The sequence below is a fragment of the Rhinoraja longicauda genome, chromosome 6, assembly GCF_053455715.1.
Source record: "Rhinoraja longicauda isolate Sanriku21f chromosome 6, sRhiLon1.1, whole genome shotgun sequence".
Taxonomy (NCBI): domain Eukaryota; kingdom Metazoa; phylum Chordata; class Chondrichthyes; order Rajiformes; family Arhynchobatidae; genus Rhinoraja; species Rhinoraja longicauda.
Window position 1 is genome coordinate 21,101,642 of NC_135958.1, and position 13,236 is coordinate 21,114,877.

Here is a 13,236-nt window from a genome sequence, read left to right on the forward strand (position 1 = left end):
AGGGAGTGTTTGTGGGGGGGGGGACGAGGGCGATGTTAGGCAGGGAATGGAGACAGAGGTGATCTGCAAAGATACTAGAGTAAAAAATTCATATTTAAATTAAACCGATAAGTTGGTCAAATAACATAGGCACCTTCTTTTTTTTGTGATTTATGCATTTTTCAAATGTGAATTTCTCATAACGACACATTTGTGGGTTAGCAGTATATTGCACCAACCCCTTCAATTTTACATAGTTCAAAAATGAACTTCATAAACAAGGATAACACTTTTTATTTCTGTCATTCATGGAAAGATTTACATCATTTTGTGTGCGAGATATGCAGGGTTGCACTGTTTCGCATATCAGCTAACCAATGAAAAGATCAGGTCCTGATTTATACCAGCTCTTCACCTCCCCCCCCCTTGTCTAACGAAGGGCCCCAACCTGAAACATTACCCATCCTTTTTCTCCAGAGATGCTGCCTGACCTGGTGATTTACTCCAACACTGTCTATTTGAATTGGATTCATGCTTCTGTACCACGTCAGACAGCATTGGTGATTTTAGTGCCTGTCAAGGGTTTTTAACTAATCAATTCACCGATTCAAATTTTCTTGGCTCTAAGTATTAAGTTAAATGTCTTTTCATTTATATTGTGGATACAGTAGAGTTATATTGTTTGCAAATGCCTAATCCCTGCTTCCATGACTTTTTAAAAGAAAACAAAAAGAGATTCAGCACGTGGAGGTGAAATTAAAACTAACAAGAGAAAACAAAGAAGAACAGTTCATTAAATATGATCATTTGGCCAGATACAGAGTGGATCTCTAGTGCAAATATTCAATCAGTAACATCCAAAGTTTAAAGATCACGAAGCAGCAACTCTTCAAGAAATAGTTATAATTGTCAACTATCAACTTATCCAAGAAGTTGAACAAAAATAATTGTTTGCAAACATTTTATATATCAAGAAATCGCAGAGAGTTATGAACACTGCCCAGTCTAGCACACAGAATCTGCCTACTAAAATGGCGCTGAAATTTATTTACTACGGTTTTCAGAGTCGAGTGTTCTGTCTTGGTACTTTGGTGATCTGGCAGAGGGTGCTGCCCTCTCCCGGGCGGCCTGAGAAGCGCAGAGGTTGCGGCGCGGGGCTCGCCGGGAAGCGCAGTGCTCGCTGGGTAGGGAGCAGGGTCTGGGCGGTGGAGTATTATCTTTGGTGGAGGGGTCGCCGCCATGCCGTACGCCAACCAGCCCACGGTGCGCATCACCGAACTAACGGACGAGAACGTGAAGTTCATCGTGGAGAATACGGAGCTGTCGTGAGTACCTGTGAGGGATGTGCGTGAGGGAGAGAAGTAGCACGGCCACGGGGAAGAGGGGACTGACTGACCATGGACAGCGCAGCGGTTCCATATCGTTCCTGCCGATCAAGTTGTCCACCTGAGCTCGTCCCAGTTACCCGCGTGTTGCCCAATTCCCTCTTTTCCACCCACTATCCAAATGCAGTAATTGCACCTGCCTCTGGCAGCGCGTTCTATATTCCCACCTGCCTCAGTGTGAAACACTTGCCTCTCAGATCACCTTTAAATCTTCCCCACTCACCAGACGCCTCTGCCCACCTGTTTAAGACATCCTTCCCCTGGGTATAAGACTGACCATCCACCTTGTCTACTTCCTTCATGATTTTATAAACCTCTATAAAGTCACCACTCAGCCTCCTCCATATGGCATGTCCATATGACTCTCCTTATAACTTATAACTCTCCTTATAACTTCAGCCCGACAGACCTGATTGCTGCTGCTGTTCTCCCCTGACTGGTCATCCCTCCAACAGAATGCAAAGTGTATAGACACAAAAAGCTAGAGTAACTCAGTATCTCTGCAGAAAAGGAATAGGTGACGTTTTAGGTTGAGACTCTTCTGAAGAACCGATATGTCACATTCCTTTTCTCCACAGATGCTGTCTGATCCGCTGAGTTACTCCAGCATTTTGTGTCTATCTTTGGTTTAAACCAGTATCTGCAGTTCCTTCCTACAGAATCCAACGGGTCATGCATACCCGTTTTTGAGGGAAATGGCCTCAGGCGATCCCTGCTCTTTCTGCCTATTTCCTTTTCTAGTGGCCACCATCTACTTTCTTCCTGTACCCGAGCAGCAACCACCTCGATGTCCTATCTCCCGAATATCCTAGTCTGATGAATGATCCTGAGGCCATCCAGCTGCTGCTCCAGTTCCCCAAGGTGGTCTGTGAGAAGCTGCAGCTCGACACACCTCCCAGATGTGTGGTGCTCAGGGACACTTGAAGTCACTTGAAGTCTCCCTGACATCCCATATCATGCAGGAGGAGAATATTATTGTCGTAGCTGCGCTAAACCATGGAAGATTCATGAAGAAAAGAAAAACCTGTTTTATCTTTTTCCATAACTACTTTAAACTAATAGAATTATGGTCACTGGGTCAAAACCACTTCCCCACGGACACTTTAGTTGTTCGGAAACTTGTTTTCTAACAGGATCTCCAGTATTGCCCCTCTCTAATAGGGCCATCTACATACAGCTTGAGACAACTTTTGTGGACATGTATAACAAATTCTATCCAAGCAGCACTAGCAAATCTCCCTGTCAGGAAAAAGCGGGACAGACCTCCACTGTGAGTGTCTAGGGTATGGGGGGACAATCTGGGGGTTGAGGTGTCGGGGTCATTGTGCAGTGGTGGTGTGCAGAGCGAGATCCGTCCGGGGCTGGGGTGTTAGAGGGGGGAGGGGGGTTTGTCCCATCCTGGGGTTGTTACGGGGCTCTGTCTGGGGTTGGAGGTGTCCAGTGGGAGTCTGTCCAGGGAATGGGAAAATGTCTGATGTGGGGATCTGTAGATGGATGGTGGTGTTGCAGTATGTCAGTCTGGAGGTGGCCAGTCTCTCTGGGTGTCAGAGGGAGCTGGTCTTTGTTCCGATGTTAGGGTGTGGGGATGTCTGTCTGGGTGTGGGTCCTAGGGGTCGTACCTCAGCAGTGAGTTCTCCGCATTTGTGTTGCAGGGTGGCCAACGCTTTGCGCAGAGTTTTGATGGCTGAAGTAGCTACGTTGGGTGAGTTGGCATTCATTGTCTGCACTCGCCGTCCTCATCAAGTCGGGGAATCTCACACGTGTTTTCTCTTTGCAGCAATCGATTGGGTTCAGATTGATGCAAATTCTTCAGTTCTCCACGATGAATTCATTGCACACAGAATTGGTGAGTCATAAAGTCATACAGCATGGAGGCATGGCCCAACTCATCCATGCTCAATCTAAGCGAGTCCAATTTATCCTTGTTTGGTTCATTTCCTTCTAAACCTTTCCTATCATGTTCTTGCCCAAATATCTTTTAAATATTGTTATTGTATCTGCTCACTTCCTCTGGCAGGTCGTTCCACATAAATCTTACTAACTTGATTGAGTTTTTTGAGGTGACAAATATGATCAATGAGGGTAGGGCGGTGGATGTTGTCTACATGGATTTTTGCAAGGCATTTGATAAAGTCCCCCATGGTAAGCTTATACTGAAGATTAAGATGCATGCGACTAACAGTGGCTTAGATGTGTGGATTCAGAACTGACTCACTGGTAGAGGACAGAGGATTGTGGTGGATTAGGGGGTATTAGCTTCAGGGAGATGTTGGACAGACTTTAGTCAGAGGGTGGTGAATCTGTAGAATTCTTTGCCACAGAAGGCTGTGGAGGCCAAGTCAATGGATAATTTTAAAGCAGAGATGGATAGATTCTTGATTAGTACTGGGGTCAGGGGTTTTGGGGAGATGGTAGGAGAATGGGCTTAGGAGAGAGAGATAGATCAGCCATGATTGAATGGCGGAGCAGACTTGATGGGCCGAATGGCTTAATTCTGCTCCTATCACTTATGACTTAGATCGATTTACTCTGGAATGCGGAGAGATCTCATATAAGTATATAAAATTATGGGGCATAAATTGAGTAAACAGTCAGAATATTTTACCTGGGACTGACAAATCAAATACTCGAGGGCATGGCTTTAAGGAGAGAGGGGCAACGTTTAAAGGAGACGTGCAGAGCAAGTTTTTTAACATAAACGGAGGTGAGTGAGGAGCTCACCTAGAAATGTCTCAGTAGGTTAGATGTTCACTGGTTGTTACATTGGGGGGTTAAAACTGTATATTCCTGTCTCTGTGTAAGAAGCACAAAGTGTTGAAGTAACTCAGTGGGCCAGATGGCATTTCTGGAAAACATGGATCGGTGACATTTCAGTTCTGAACTTTTCTTCAGACCATGCAGAGTTCTGACGTGGAATGTCACCTATCCGTGTTCTCCAGAGATGCTGCCTGAGTTATGCCAGCGCCTCTTTTTTCTCAAAATTCTAGCTTCTAAAGATCTCTGTGTCTCCTGTCTTGTCTCTGTGCTGTAAATACTTTATCAATCACACTGTGTCCATTGAACTTGCTGTGCTTATTTCAGCTTTGTTTTATTTTGTTTTAGGGTTGGTTCCTCTAACAAGTGATGATATTGTGGATAAGATGCAGTACTCCAGGGTAAGTTGTGTGCGTGAAAGGATGTGTGTGGGTCTAGTCGTGCAAGATTGAATGTGATTATGTGTGATATTATTGGTTGGGGTTGCAAGTGAGAGCTGATACGACATATATCAATGTACACCTGATGTCTTTGTTACTGACTGCTGTCTCCATCACAGGACTGTACATGCGATGAGTTCTGCCCGGAATGTTCGGTGGAGCTGACTCTAGATGTTAAGTGTAACGAAGATCAGACACGGCATGTTACCTCCAGGGACCTGTTGTCTAACAATTCCCGTGTTATCCCAGTAAGTGCTTTGCAGTTATCCCGCTCTTTATACTTCAGACTTTACTTTAGACTTCAGAGATACAGCGAGGAAACAGGCCCTTGGGCCCACGGAGTCTTACCAGCCAGCATCACCCCCTACACTAACGCTAAATTACACATCAGAGAAAATTTACCAAAGCCAATTAACCTGTAAACGATACGATACAGCTTTATTCATCCCCGGAGGGAAATTGGTCAGTCATAACACACAAGGTACACGAAAACTTGAAATTAAAAGTGAAAAAAAGAAAAAGACAAGCGACTGTTGGCTGGCTGCCGTGTGCACAGTGCCTTAACCGTAATGATGAACAAACAACAAATGCAGGCGTATCCCCTGGGCAGAGGATTGTAAAACTAGAGTGCCCTCCCCCACACCGGGTCCCCCTTTGTTCTCCCACCGTTCTTCACGGCGGTCCCCCCTCACCGGGTCCTCCATTGTTCTTCACGGCAGTCCCCCCACGCCGGGTCCTCCATTGTCTTCTCCTTCCCCCCTACATCTTTGGAGTGCAGGAGGAAACCGGAACACCCGGGGAAATCCCATGCGGTCACAGGAAGAACATAAAAAACTCCGTACATCAGTCCATATGGTCCGGGTCAAACCTGGGTCCCTGGCTCTGTCAGGCAGCAGCTCTACTGCTACGCCACTGTACATCCTCTTGTGCGCAATTAAGGAATCACAGCTACCGGGAAAGTAGTCTGGAAATGGGCCCTTCGGCCCTGGGAATCGGCACCGATCTAACCTTAATCCTGCAACAATCCCATCCAATCTTGCACTTAGGTCTGAGTAATGCGATTCCTTTCCAATAAAAATATGACACAGTAAATTTGGCAGCGGCTGGTAAACTGGGCCTGTGCTATCCCACTTGCCCCTTCTGCGTCTTTCTGATCGCAGTCAGAAAAATTTCCATCCATGTACAGAGAAGCACTTCCACTGACGTTAGGCCAGTGAGCTATGTATATTGGTGCTAATGCGATTTCAGTGCAGGAGGCAGAGCTGCTGGCAAATTGTTATGCTCCAGTCGGACTTTTCCTGCAGACATACTGATCCGATTGTTCATTTTTGGTCACATTGTCAGACTGTGCTGTCAAAACAGAGTGACCTGCCCAGGTGCGGTTTGTTGATTTCGGCTTTGCTCCCGAATACTGTCTGCTGCCCGCTGTGTTTTGCTCAGGGACAGGCTCACCTTTGATTATTTAGGAAGTAATCATCAATATCACCAGCTCACCACCTCTGTTACCTAGGCAGTCTGAAGAAGGATCCCGACTTGAAATGCCACCCATCCTTTTTCACTAGAGATGCTGCCTGACCAGCTGAGTTACTCCACCACTTTGTGTCTATCTCTGTTGCTTCAACCAGGTAACGTCCCGGAGCCGAGACAATGACCCCAATGACTACGTGGAACAAGATGGTGAGGAAAGGCGAGCGGTTGGGGCTTTGGAGGGAGGGGAAGGTGGAGGGGACAGGTTTCCGGGGATGGGGAGAAGGGGATGTTCAGATGGGAATAGATGGCGTTCCAGGGAAAAATTGGAGGGGACATAGTACAGAGAGTGGGGTGGAGCGGGCTGGTTCTGATTGAGTAAGTGATAAGGTTCTGAGGGATTTATTGGAAGGGACAGTTCTATGGGAGTGGGGCAGGGCAGGTTTCTGAAGAAGGAACGCTTCCAAGGGAGGAGTGAAAGAGATGAGGTTTGTGGGAAGGATGGAGGGGACATGGTTTCCAGGAGGTGGTAGGCAGCATTCTTGAGTAAGAGGGAGGGGTCAGGATTCCATGAGGGAGAGGAGTTTTTGGGGCTGGGGGGACAGATCTGTTTAGGTTTATTATTGTCTCGTAGACCAAGATACAGCGAAGAGCTTGGATGGGCATGCTCTCCAAATAGATGCGATATTCCATACATAAATACAATCAATTCAAACTCGAGTACAATAGATAGAGCAAAAGGGAAGATACAGAGTATCATAGATCAGAATGGAGTACTAAGTAGTTGAAGGTGTTTGGGAATAGCAGCTGGTCCACAGGTTAACATAGCTTCTACACCATGAGAAGGTGTATCATAGTTGTACAGCTTAGAAACAGGCCCTTCGGCCCACTGAGTCCACTCCGACCATCGTCACCCATTCACATTAGTTTTATTCCGCACACTAGGGATAATTTGTAGAACCCAATTAACCTACAAATCTGCACATCTTTGGAATGTGGGGGGAAACTTGGAGAAAACCCATGCAGTCACAGGGAGAATGTACTTGGAGAATGCCACACAGACAGCGCCAGTAATCTCTGGCGCAGTGAGCCAGCAGCTCTACCGCGGTCTGTGCCACTGTGCCGCCCTTGAGTTCCTCAGATCCTGAGGAAATGGCCAGGGATATAGACAATAGGTGCGGGAGTAGGCCATTCGGCCCTTCGAGCCAGCACCACCATTTCATCCTAATTTCATCCAGACCAGTTGCTTTCTGCGGATTCACTCTCGGGATGGCTCTTATGTCTGCTACCGTAACCATTGATATAGGTGCACCCGAGACTAGTGGGGTGGGTGGTATTCCTCCGCCGACCTTCTGTTCAAAGTATGGGCAGAATACATTGAGTTTATCGGGGAGGGATGCATTGTTGCCAGCGATACTCCCTGCCCTTGCTTTGTTGCCGGTTATAGAGTGCCAGACCCACAACAACCCATGGATATCCATGTCGTTGTCCCAAGACTCCAACTTGGTCCGGATTCCTTCTTGTCATCCATAGTAGGTCTGTGAGGGCCATAGATAGATTTCTTATGCTGGTCGGGATCATTTCACTTGAATGCTGCAGACTTGGAGTTACCTGGAATTGGACCTTGTGGTTTAAACATGGTTTTCAGTTTGGGAACACGTGTATCATTTTATTTGGTACACAGTCCTCTGCATATTTGCTGATGAAGTCTGTGACAGCAATGGAATATTCACCTAGGTTTGCCATCGAGTCCTTGAATCTGGATCAGTCCACTGACTGAATTCATGCATTTGCGAATGGTGTCATGTATTTCCTCTGATCATCACTGCGGGATTTTCTGTGCCAGATCTGGAGGGTTGGCCCGTTCCCGTGAGTGGGTACAGGTATGAGAGGGGGGATAGGGTGGAGGGCCTCTGTTGTGAGGAAGGGAGAGCATTTGAAGGAAGAGTAGTGACAGTTCTGGAAGGGGTCGTGCATGTTCTGAGGGAGAGGAGGTAATGTTTTGGGGGGAGGGTTGACGATATTGAGAAAGGTGATAGTTCTGGGGCAGGGTGGGAAGTGTTCTGGGGAGGAGGAAGAATGTCTGTTCTGGGCAGGGGGAGGGGACTGTTGAGGGGAGAGGGACCATTAATGAACAGGTTCCTAACTGCCTCCCTCAGACATCCTGATTGTGAAGCTGCGGAAAGGTCAGGAGCTGCGGCTCCGAGCTTATGCTAAGAAGGGCTTTGGGAAGGAGCACGCCAAATGGAACCCGACGGCAGGCGTCTCATTCGAGTACGACCCCGACAACGCCCTGCGGCACACCGTCTTTCCCAAGCCCGAGGAATGGTAGGACCAACCTTATTTCAATCCCCCCCCCACCCCTAGGTGAGAATTGGACGGCTCCCTGGTCTGTAGGGGGAGGTGGGGCACCCCCGGTCTGGGGGGTAGGGGGGTTGAAGGGCATTCCCGGTCTGCGGGGTGGAGGGGCGTCCCCGGTCATTGGGGTGCATCCCAGATCTGCGGAGGGGCGGGAGGGACAGGGTGAGACAGAATGTTGACAGAACGAGTCGTTTTTTTTTACGTGTTTTTATGGAACCTGCAGGCCTAAGAGCGAGTACTCGGAGCTCGACGACGAGGAGGTCCAGGCACCCTATGACCCCAATGGGAAACCAGAACGGTGAGCACTCTGGTCCTACACACTCAGCACCCCCAGTGAAACACAGTACACTCTATCCTCCCAATGCAGCTCTCCTTACAGATTGAGCCCACCGCACCATGTAAATGCACCCCCCAACAATACTGCTCTTTCTGGTTCTTTAGAGTGTCTCGGTGAACTGGGAAAGTGGGCCAAGGAATGGCAGATGTGCAACATAAATGGTTGACTCCAAGGAACTTCTGTAGAACAGAGACCTCTGGGTACAGGTACCGACTTCTCTGAAAGTGGGAACACGGATAGATGGTGGTGAAGAAGGCTTTTTGTACACTAGCCTTCATCAGTCAGGGCATTGAGTACAGTAGTTGGGTTGTCACGTTGCAACTCTACAAAACAGCCAGAGGAAGGGTGTCACTTAAGCTGAAAAGCATGTAGATAAGATTCACGAGGATGTTACCAGGACTGGAAGGCTTGAGTTACAAGGGGAGGCTGAGACCTTTCTCCCTGAAAGTAAAGGAAGCTGAGGGGTGGCCTTGCAGACATATGTTAAATCATAAGGGGCATAGAGAAGATGGATGGTCACAGTCTTCACGATTTAGAGAGTAAGTTTGAGGTGAGGGGGAACATAGAACAGTACAGCACAGCAACAGGCCCTTCAGTCCACAATGTTTGTGTCAATCATAATGCCAAGACCAACTCTTACCTGCCTGTGCATAATCCATATCCCTCCATTCCATATCATTTACCGATCTAAAGGTGTCTTAAATGCCACTATTGTATCTGCCTCCAAACTACTCCCAGCAGCATGTTCAAGGCATTCACCAGTCTGTGTGCAAAAAAAACTTTCCCCGCACATCTCTTTTACACTTTGCCCTCTTGCTTTAAAGCTACACTCTCTAGTCTTTGACATTTTCACCCTGGGGGGAAAAGGTTCTGTCTGTCTACCCTCTTCCTTGTCACCTCAGCTCCAACATGCTTTCTGCTGGTGTGTGGCCAGTCTTCAGATAAGGTCACCTGCACATTGCACCATCTGGCAACCAGCAACAGTTCACAAATAACCACTGTGTGTACGGTCCATGGTTGACCATCAATCATCAACTTGGTGACTGATGCACATGAGAGGATGAGCTGTACATTTAGAATCGCAGAGCCTGAACTATAGTTGTTCCCACCTCTTCCTCTAACATCTTGTTCCATGTATCCACCATCCTCTTTATGGGAAAAACCTGACCATCGGGTCCCTGTTAAATCTTTCCCAGTTGGTTTAAACTCCCCTACCCTGGGTAAAAGACTGGGACTATCTATTCCCCTCATGATTTTATAAACATTTATAAGGTCACCCCTCAATTTCCTTTGCTCTGGGGAAAACTGTCCCAGCCTATCTAGTCTCTCTTCTATTACACAGCCCTTCCAATCCAGGTAACATTCCTGTGAACCTTTCGCTTAATCTTTATCGTTAGGCGTAATCAGATTCATCCTGTAGCATGGTAACCAAAAGTGCACATACGATTCCATGTGTGGTCTCGCCTACATCCCACACAGCTGTAACATGACATCCTAACTCTTCTGTGTGATGCCACAATTTCCTCAAATGCCCTACTTTGCATTTGGCTGAGTTCCGTTAGCCATTCCCTTGCTCACCTTCCTTGTTGATCTAGATCCTATTGTAACATTGGACAACCATCTTCACTGTCCATCACAGTGCCAATTTAGATGTCATCTGCAAACTCACTAGTCATGCTAACTCGCTTCTCATCCAAATCATTAACATAGATCATTAACATAGATGACACATGACAAAGGGACTCAGCCCAGATCCTTGCGGCATACCACTGGTCACTGTGAGAACTCACTGCGAAAGCTGGTGATGAAGGTTAGGGTTAGTGTATAATCTTTGATGTAAGAGACATTTAGAAAGATGTAGGCAAGGCTGAGAAGGATTCGGACCTAATGAAGGCAAATGCAATTCGTGTCGATGGTCCGAATGAACTGGGCCTAAGGGGCCGATTCTGTGTTGTACAACTTCAGTGCAGAGAACTGGAGTGAAAGCAAGTTATCATGATTCCAGGGTTTGTCTGTGAATGATCCTCTGTCTCCTGCTCTCTGAGGCACTATCCTTGGGTATGTGCCCCTTTTTCCAGGATTGAAATATCTGATACTAGAAGGCATAACTTTAAGTCCTGGAAGTGTTCAGTTTTGGGTTTCAGTTTTAGGTTTTTTTAACCTCACTAGCTTTTTTTTCTCCGCAGCGGGCAGTGAGTGCCTGAAACACGCTACCAGGGCTGATGGTTGAGGCACATAGAATTGTGGTATTTAAGAGACTTTTGGATAAGCATATGGATATGGATTACATGCAGGTAGATAAGAGATGGTTTTGGCATCATGTTCGGTGCAGACATTGTGTGCCGAAGGGCCTGTTCTTGTGCTGTAATGTTCTATGTTCTCCAGCAGATTACACATAAATGTTCTACCTCATTTGCATTTGAAGCAGTTTAAATATTGTCCATTGGACATGAGGCTCCGTTAGAACATTAGTACAGCACAGGAACAGGCTGGAAACAGATTCCAACTCCCTACCTATCTATGCCTTTCATAATTTCTACTTCTATCAGGTCTCCCCTCAACTTCTGGTGTTCCAGGGAAATCATTCCAACTCTGTCCAATCTCTTCCAGTAGCTAAACCCCCCTAAATCCAGGGAACATTCTAGTAAATCTCTGCATCCTCTTCAAAGCCTCCACATCTTTCCTGTAATGGGGCTACCAGAACTGCACCAATACTAAAACTATTGCAAGGATGGAGCTAAGATGATTCACATCCCTTAAGCAACCGATTAGAACTTATACTTTAAATCTTTCTCAGTTCTGATGAAAGGAGCTTTAGCTGAAACGTCAGCATTCTCTGTCTTTGCAGATTTTGCTGCCAACAGTGTGGTTATCCAGAACAATGTTGGATGATGTTGATGGCAGGGAGAGGCAAGAAACAGGTGGTGCCAGTCCTGTGCTGTCAGTCTTTGGTGGCCTGGCCAGGCAGTTTCAGAGAAATGAAAGGGTACAATTCTGAAACCTGGACGTCTGCAGTGTTGTTTTATCTGGTAATTGAGAGTTTGAAATTTGTTCCCATCAGATTTTACTTCAACGTTGAATCGTCTGGAGCGCTGCGGCCAGAAACAATAGTCTTGTCTGCCCTGTCCGGGCTGAAGAAGAAACTCAGTGACCTGCAGACAATGCTGAGCCACGAGATCCAGAGCGACGTACTCACCATCAATTAGCAGGGCCGGCCCTCCTGCCAACCCAACACTGAACCCTTCCAGGACTCATCCACCTGATACTTTGCTCAGTTCCAAATATCAATAAAGCTCACATTTTTTTACTGCTGCTGTTTTTCTAGATGCATCTGGAATTCTTTAAAGGTCAGTAGGTGGAGTATGGGGAGTCGGGACCTAGTGGAGGTATTGTCTGAGAACAAATCTATGGTTGGTGTCGGGATGCAGCCAGACCAGAGACCGCAAAATTTAGATCATAAACATTTATTTTAAGGAATCGTTGGTGCTGAGGACTATGGTAACCCAAAGTTTGTTGTAACAACCCATCTGATTCGTTGGTGTTGTGAATCAATTTCTTGTAGAGCTGCACCCCTTCCTCAGCACGTTTAAGTAGAAAGAGGTTTGACACTTGTTTGTGGAATTTGGCTATGATTCGTACTTAATTTGGGGGTGGTGGGAATGGTGTTTGACAGTTTTAGGCCTCTGTAGGTAAAGGATATCACCAAGGAGAACCAATTTCACAATTGTAGGTTACGGTCAGGGGAATACATCTCAGAGTTCTGCTTCCACAACCATTAACCTTGGACAAAAAATCTTCACCTATATCCATCTAACAATTGCTAGGCTATGTTCCGCGCCCACCTCTTTTCCAGCTTCCCCCAACTACAATCAGTCAGAAGAAGGGTCCTGATCTGAAACGTTGCCTATCCATGGCTTCCACAGATGCTCCTGAGCCGTTGAGCTACCGCTTGTTTTCACTCAAGATTCTAGCAGTTGCGGTTCCTTGTGACTCCAACCATGGAAATTTGATGTGTTTGGTGTTAAAGGCGAGGTTAATTATTTCTAAAATTGTGAAATTTTGTTGTTAGTACTTAATTTCACCAGCTTTCATTGTTAGTTGGAGGGAAACAAGCCACGTGTCAATGATAATCCTGGTCAGCTCATCACTGAGGCAATACGGGGAGAGCTCAGGTAAGAAGGAGCAATCTGCTGGAGTTTTACTATAGACCACCCAATAGTCAGTGGGAGATAAAGGAACAGATATGTAGGTAAATTATGGGAGCATCTTTTATTTACTTTAATTTCCCCAATAATAACTTGGGCTCTCCGTGCTAGAGGCTTAGAAGGGACATAATTTGTCGGGTGTGTCCAGGAGAGTTTCTTGAAACAATCTAACCAGAGAAGGTGCCATACTTATATTGGAAAAATCGGGCCAGGTGATTGGCATTTCAGTGAGCACATTTGGTGTGCGATGATCATAATTCCGTAAGTTTTATGGTGGGGTATGAATAAGGACAAAACTGGACTTTGGG

At 46.6% G+C, this 13,236-nt stretch overlaps 1 protein-coding gene across 3 annotated transcripts; it reads left to right on the forward strand.

The window, feature by feature from the left end:
* Positions 1–600: 600 nt before the first annotated feature.
* Positions 601–12,035, forward strand: polr2c (RNA polymerase II subunit C). Of its 3 annotated transcripts, none has more exons than XM_078400666.1 (9): positions 619–1,314; positions 3,017–3,066; positions 3,142–3,210; positions 4,467–4,519; positions 4,678–4,806; positions 6,184–6,235; positions 8,185–8,353; positions 8,610–8,684; positions 11,785–12,035. In XM_078400666.1, exons 2-9 carry the CDS (start codon positions 3,045–3,047, stop codon positions 11,927–11,929), a joined length of 714 nt encoding a protein of 237 aa, XP_078256792.1. In that variant the 5' UTR covers positions 619–1,314; positions 3,017–3,044; the 3' UTR covers positions 11,930–12,035. The 3 variants fall into 3 exon arrangements, with proteins under 3 accessions (XP_078256789.1, XP_078256792.1, XP_078256790.1); XM_078400664.1 differs by having other exon boundaries at positions 619–1,304; XM_078400663.1 differs by having other exon boundaries at positions 601–1,304; positions 3,017–3,210.
* The last annotated feature ends 1,201 nt before the right edge of the window (positions 12,036–13,236 follow it).